The 7,139-nt window shown below is 42.0% G+C and overlaps 1 protein-coding gene across 1 annotated transcript in view; it reads right to left on the bottom strand.

Annotated features, from left to right (window-relative positions):
- LOC103392004 (piezo-type mechanosensitive ion channel component 2-like) overlaps positions 1-7,139 on the bottom strand; it is a 39,629-nt gene that overhangs the window by 7,510 nt on the left and 24,980 nt on the right. The window contains exons 30-45 of the mRNA XM_025062356.1: positions 7,128-7,132; positions 6,927-7,045; positions 6,713-6,845; positions 6,530-6,616; positions 6,267-6,433; positions 5,139-5,539; positions 4,121-4,396; positions 3,939-4,040; positions 3,691-3,847; positions 3,382-3,564; positions 2,930-3,110; positions 2,669-2,768; positions 2,400-2,547; positions 2,216-2,303; positions 1,531-1,657; positions 1,282-1,440 (exon numbers count right to left, since the gene is read on the bottom strand). Coding sequence (XP_024918124.1) covers positions 1,282-1,440; positions 1,531-1,657; positions 2,216-2,303; positions 2,400-2,547; positions 2,669-2,768; positions 2,930-3,110; positions 3,382-3,564; positions 3,691-3,847; positions 3,939-4,040; positions 4,121-4,396; positions 5,139-5,539; positions 6,267-6,433; positions 6,530-6,616; positions 6,713-6,845; positions 6,927-7,045; positions 7,128-7,132 — 2,433 coding nt within the window. The remainder of the gene's footprint in view (positions 1-1,281; positions 1,441-1,530; positions 1,658-2,215; positions 2,304-2,399; positions 2,548-2,668; positions 2,769-2,929; positions 3,111-3,381; positions 3,565-3,690; positions 3,848-3,938; positions 4,041-4,120; positions 4,397-5,138; positions 5,540-6,266; positions 6,434-6,529; positions 6,617-6,712; positions 6,846-6,926; positions 7,046-7,127; positions 7,133-7,139) is intronic.

Here is a 7,139-nt window from a genome sequence, read left to right as displayed (position 1 = left end):
ATATCCTGCCGTTTGTTATGTAACCATTGGATGCAGGGAGAAAGAGAAGGCTTTTCTTCGGCAGTGTTTGTTTTTTTTTTTTTTTTGGTTTGTTTGTTTAGAGGGACCAATAAAGGGTCCAAGTTTGAAGAATTGGAATTTTCTTTGTTAATTATTTAATATTATTAATTCATTAAATAGTAATTATTATTATTTAATTTTGGGCTTTGGAGATTCTGTGTCTCTGCACATAGCTGTATAGCGTTCTACAACGATGCAGAAATTCATGGCCACTGAAGCTTGTTACAGCCTAGGTTTTTAACATTTGGTTGCTTATCTGCTACCATTGTGCGGAGTATTTTTCATTTTCAGGTTTTGGTTAGTGGTGCTTTGGCCCAGAGGCAATGTCTCTGCCAGGGTTCACCTCCTGGGTAAGTTCGAATCCCGGTTAAGGCGGTTGGTACCTTCCAGTGGACTCACCACCCACAGGAAGGTTTGGGGGGGTTGGCGACTGCTGCCCCCGTGACCCGGTAACGGATAAGAGGATGAAAATGGATGGATGATTTGGTTACTGATGGCCATATAATCCCAAAGAGTTGTTGGTTTTATAGAGACCTGTTTACATTGACGGTTTTTAATTTGACATCAGGTCATATTTTGTTGGGTCTTATCTGCTTATTTGATGTCAAAAGTGGAAGAATTAGGAATTAATGTGTGTGAGGCACTTCAGGTTTAGGTTATGTCTTTGGTACTATAGAATTTTTGTTTGTTTTGTGGAGGTAAAAAGCAAGGTACATGCATGTTACTTGGTTAAAAAAAAAAAAAAGGGTTGGCTTTAAATGATTGCGGCTGTCTGTCATTGTCCCACATGAACCTACTACTTGTCACGCATTTTGTCAATTCGGAGGTGGTTACCCTGATATTGAGGTGTTTTATGTTTCGCATCTTTCACTTTCTTGTCCCGCCGGTATATTTGCTGAATTGCTGTGCAGTTTGCACAGGTGCCAATATTTGATATAAATCTACGAAAATTCTCCTATAATTTTTACTAGATAAGTTAATTGGTTCAAAAATTTTAAAATTAGATTAATCACAGGGTAGCTGTGGATTTATCATTGATTAATCACAATGGTAACTTTTCATGATTCATCATGATTGACCAAGGTAAACTTCATCTGTTTTTACTTTGTTGTTATTATGTCAATTTTTACTCATCACCTAAGTTTCATGTCCAGAAATTCTATTGTTTTTGTTTATGTCGTTTCAGTTTCAGTCATCATTTATTTTTGTTCTGTGTCTTACCCCTGGAACAGGAACAAGTTTAGGTAGTTGTAACTCTTTGTGAGGAAATTTCCGAGAACTCTTGTCGGGTACCCGGATCGGATCTGATAGGCTGACAGTCCAAAGTAAACACATTTCACAAAGTACCAGAGTTGAGCCACCAGGTTCTGATTGAAGCGTCTGGAGACACAAACACAAACACACACACACCGTGTCAACTTTTGACGTGCAGCTCAGCAGGCATCAATATACGAGGTAAAGACGTGGTACCTCTCAGTGACGGTCGGCAAAATGAAGAACATCCAGAAATGAATTCCCAAAACCAGAATTAGCTGAAAAATCAACTTTCCCAAAACTGTCTTCCTTAAGTATAGAGCCCTGTCGATGACCATCGTGCCTGGAGACAGAAAGGAGGAGACTCAGTTAGCAAACATGCATTTATTAGTGACGCACCGAAATGAAAATTCTGCGATGAGGAAACCCAGGCCGAAAACCGAAAGACCGAAAGAAATTATTATTATTAATAATTATTAGTACCATTGCATTTATGGCTATGACTGTGAATAATAATATAATATTAATGTTTTAAAGAATATAACAATTACAAAATCATGAAAATAATTATTTAGCGCAATGTTAAATATTAAATGTTGCGTCCACTTACGTGTACATTAAATGATAATGTACTACTGGCCTGCTGAAAGATTGTAAAATTAAATATGTAATCTCATAAAAAAACACACAAAGTGCATTTAAGTCAATTGCTGGATCATTTCTCATGCCGTCCAAGTAATGATTTTTATAACATGGATCAAGTCCACCTCTTTTTCTTAGAAGACACCTTAGTGCTGTTTTGGCCGTGTTATTTCGGTGATAAAAGTCTTTCGGCCGAAAGAAAAAATTCGGTGCATCACTAAAATGTATACAAACTAACATTACACGTAGGTGGACATACCAAACTGGATCAGAACCATCACTAAAAAGGCTTCCGGAACTTGATCCTCCGACAGAGAGGACGTGATGTCAGCAGCCGCCGAGTGTTTCTGAAAACACATTGTAAAAGAAATGAACTGTAAATCTAGAAGGACGTGTAAAAAAAAAAAACGGAATTAATACCAAGATACCAAGGGAAAAATTACCCCAAAGGCCCAGAAGCCAAAGACGATGATGATGAAATCAATGGTGTCAGCGAGGAACATAAGGACGTAAACATCCGTGACAGCATTGTACTCTGGCTGAATGAGAGCTCTGAAGAACTGACATATAGGATCATAGAAAGACATACACCTAGAATAAAGAAAAATAATGACTCATTATGACTCAATAATAACTCATTATTGAATTATTGCAATATTAATGGGTTAGCCACGCCGAACTGTAGCCTCAATTCATTTCACAGTCACAGTACCTGCTAACAGCTACGTGTTTGGCTCTTATGGAGAGTTCCCTGAGTTTCTGCAAAAGGAGGTCCAAGCTGCTGAAAACCTCAGGTCTGGAGCTCACACTGCCTGTGGACACGAGAAAGGTCAAACTTTAACTCCAATAACAACAACAACAACTCCAGTCATTTTAAGCCAATCAGACTGCGACCGATTTCCAGCCCAATGTCTCTCTCTCCAGTAATTTTAAGCCAATCAGACTGCGACCGATAAAAAAAAAACGTCTGTACCAGCAGGGGATGGCAGCCTTGTGGGGCTGGGGAGGGTTCGGCTCCTCTCTCGGCGTCGGAGTGTGTTGGTCCTATGAAGCACACCGCTAGATTTGGCGTCATCGGTATCACTATTCAGGTGATCAGTGTGACTGGAGGCATTGGTTTCCAGGGTTACAGTCTGATCCCAGAGTCCGTGGCACTGTAGAGGAATCAAAAAGAAAAGTTTTTTATATCGCCTTTTTTTTTATATATATGTATACGGCCTACAGAGAGCTTCTTTCTGTTTCTCAGTCAAAGGAGTAAGTTTTGTTCTATTTAGAAATTCGCAGGGGTGGGGGTCAAAGGAGGACGGGGGAGGGGGGCCATGACAGAAAATAACTGCGAACCGCTGCAGTAAACCAAGCAGGTTGGTTGTGACATGATGCGGTAACTGTTAGCTTAGCAAAAACACTTGCACGGCGTTGCCTTACCTTAAGTGTAGCACGGTGGTAGAACAGTGCCAAGAGCTGCAGCAGGTCATACAGAACGTATCCTTCTTTCTTCTCTACCCCCAAAATGTTGGGAGGATGGAACGGCTTGGAACGATCCACATCCAGTTTTTGATTAAACGGAAAGAAACCAAACTGAAAGAAATACTTGATGACGATAGTGACCTGTCAAAACAGCATCAGTGACATACATTAGATTAGAATCATTAACTGGTAAACTATCAGTCGTTTGTGATCTGAGCCAGAGCTGGGATGACAGTCGTTTGTGATCTGAGCCAGAGCTGTGTGAACCTCTGTGTAGATGATGGCTGTCATCCAGAATGCCTTACTGGGGCGAGGGACCGACAGCATTGCCCACAAAAACACCAGGACCGGCAGCACGAGCGTTAGACAACTGGCCGACACCATGTGGTTTAACACTATCACCAGGTAACACACAGTCTCTGACCTGCAGGAAAGGGGGCAGAGCCATAGTTTGTGACTTGTTCAATTGCATGCATGACTATAACGAAGCACTATTATGAGGATTTTTTTTATACCTGGCTGCAAGAATGTTATAGAGGGCATAGCAGAGCTGCAACACCTGTGGCTGATTTCTATAGAACTGGTCTGATGCCTCCAGCTCATCGTTGTAAAACGTTCTGTAACAAGAGACAAATGATGCGAAGAGGCAGGAATGAAGACATTTCGACTCACCCTCTAAAGCGTGGCCCATTCTCACCTGTTCTTTAAGAGCTCGCTCGCAGTTAACTCATGAGTGCGAGATATGAGCTCGCAGGAAGCGGTGCCCGGATAGGGGAAGTTGAAGCACTCCCTTGACGCTGCCTTTTTATCCGTGTCCCCCACTTTCTCCAGCTTCTCCCGCTGAAGTGGGGTGCTGACTGATGGAGTGAGGAGTGTGAGCGAAGAAGCAGAAGAAGAAGTAGTAGAGGCTTTACTGCAGGTGTGTGACCCCTGCATATCAACAGGAAGTGGCTTATCCCCACCTTCGTAATCACTACACAGAGAGGAGAAATGTATGTAAGAACAGGTTAAGACGAAGTTCTAATTTCTGGACTATTTAGCGAAGCTGAATATAAGCCACGCCCACTAAATTTAAAAAGAAAAAAAATAATTGTACATATAAAGGCCACACGTCTCTATAAGCCGCACATGTCCACGTTGTAACATGGGATATTTACACAAAAATATTTTTTTTCATTTTTAATTGGCTGGTTACACGTTAGCTCTTTCCTGCTTCCGTACCCTGACCGTAGTTGGAATGTACAGGGGAGACTTAGGGATCTGCTCCAGGGCGGAAGCTAACATTAGCTTCGGGGCTAACTCCCTTCACTTTGTGTCCACAGCAGAGGTAAACAGAAACAGGGAAGTTGGGGTCTTTATTATCAGCCACTCCGACCACAACAGAACATAAACAGCTCCTGTATAACCAACTCACTCTTCAACATGACAGGGCTCAAACTGCTCTCAACTTTTGCTACCGCTCTCACTCTCTCGCACGCCCCACGCACATATACGCACACAGCCATTCACAGACAGACATACGCTACTAGTATAACACACAGTAACTAACCAGAAGTTGGCTATAGAAGTTGGTGTGAACATCGTTAGCCCTCGTAAAAATTAGCCGCAGCATTGTTTAAGCCGGAGGGTTCGAAGTGTGTGAAAAAAAAGTAGCGGCTTATAGACCAGAAATGACGGTAGTTTAGTAAAGCTTTACTAACACCCGGAGCACAAACCTGTATGGGAGGTTTTCATCTTCTAATGATGAAGAATCGGACTGAACCCGGTTCATCCTGGACAGTTTAACTCTTGGTCTCTGGCTGGTTTTAGCTATTAAACATGCAGGGGTGCCATCTGCTGCATCTGGTATATGATCACAATCAGGAGCTTCTGGTTCATTTTCTATGTCGGAGTCGGTTTTAGGATGATGGGTAGGATGGGTAGGGTCCAATATATCTGTAGCTAGTGCTCCAGTGTCTGATTTTATTTCAGCTTTTTCAACCTCTTCAGCATCACAATGAGCTCTTTCGTCATGTCTTTCCTCAGGCTCCACCGTATCCAACCCAGATTCTGTTGATGCTCTCATCATCTGCTCCTGGTAGTAGACACTGATCGCCTCTCTGCTTGGTAAGTGACCCTGATCATGACCAGAAATGGGAAGAGTCGTGTCAATGGGGAATTGATTTAACACATTTTAAATTGAAATATTAATATCACATATTAATTCTGAATCAATTATCTTACTGAATTTCTCCAGTTAGAAAAACAAATACAAGGAGTCTGTTCTTACGGCACAATGTAACTCGATTTTCAGCTAAAGTCGGAATTCACATTCACTGTACGCGAGCACCCACGTCACTCACCTACGCTAACACAGAGGTAACGTCAGTAAGAGTCTGACTTACACCATAATGAGTCATAACGAAAGGCAAAAAGTATCCGAGCAAAAAAAAAAAAAAAACAACACAAATGAAAGAAAGTCAATGTAGCGCAATCTTGAGAATAAAATAAAATAGTAAAAATGTTAAGAAAAAACTTGCAATCTTATGAGTTTTTAAAGTCACAATGTTACGAGATAAACGCTGTTGTGTAAAAAGTTATAACGTTACAATAATAGAGTAATTATATTTACAAGATTTAAGTTGTTAATTTAGACGAAGCATCTTGTGAGGTGATACATTGGTGCTGCATTCTTCCGCCTCGAACATCATATCGCATCATAACAAGCACCAGGACACTACTTTACCAAAGAAAGAAGCACGAGGACCTGGGTAAATAATACCACGGGATCAGACCGTCGGGAACTCATTTTCCACAAGAAACAGTTCTCGATTTCTACCCTTAGATGTGAGTGCTCTGAATACCTGTTTGGCCTGTTGAGTGAGCATGCAGTGCTCGATGCGCAGAACGGTCGAGATGTCGATATGTTCCACGCAGAGACTCCTGAGACAGGCCGTCAGAGAGTCGAGCAAAGCTGACAGCAAAACCCAACAGAACTGCAGCGTGTTGGAGAACCGGTGCAGAACTGTGTCTAAAACACATCATCATCATCATCATCAGCACTTTAGTTACTGTTCCATCACTGCTCATTGCATATTGTATTGTCAGTCCGAAGAAGACACCTCACCTGAAACATCGTCCTCTTCCTGCTCTCCCTCCTGCTCCTCCTCCACTTCTTCACGATCCTCCTTCTCCCTTATCTCTTTGACATCGCCTGCACGGAAAACACAAGACACAATTGTCACATCGCCTTACGGATAAGACTGTCGATACTTTAACGAACTAACTAACGTTACTCTTTTCCACTTACGTCTTCCTCTCCCCTTTTCACCTCCCCTCTTGTCCTCCTTGCTTTCCTTTCGGGTCCTCTCAAGATTCTTTCTTTGTTTGTAGCGGGCTCTCATGGCTGTTCTAGAGTCAGTTATCCAGGCGTGGTACACAAACTGATGGACAGTGAAGGACAGTGATGACATCGTTCTATCTGTCTTCTGCATGGACACATGGTCAATGTTTTCTTCACTTACCTGAAAGGCAGACTTCTCTGGAGGCTCCTCCTCTTTCTTCTTCTTAACGTCCTTCTTCTCTTCCTCATCCTCTTCTTCGCTGTCCGTCTCAAACAGGTAATAGTCGCCACTCCTCACCACTGCAAAAAAAAAAAAAAAAAAAGTATAACATTGCTGCAGACCGGAAAAATTAATCTTATGAAAGTTCCGGACATGACTTACTAGAAGCGGGAT

The sequence above is a fragment of the Cynoglossus semilaevis genome, chromosome 1 (assembly GCF_000523025.1).
Source record: "Cynoglossus semilaevis isolate Cse_v1.0 chromosome 1, Cse_v1.0, whole genome shotgun sequence".
Lineage (NCBI taxonomy): Eukaryota > Metazoa > Chordata > Actinopteri > Pleuronectiformes > Cynoglossidae > Cynoglossus > Cynoglossus semilaevis.
This window is presented reverse-complemented; position numbering and strand designations above follow the sequence as displayed.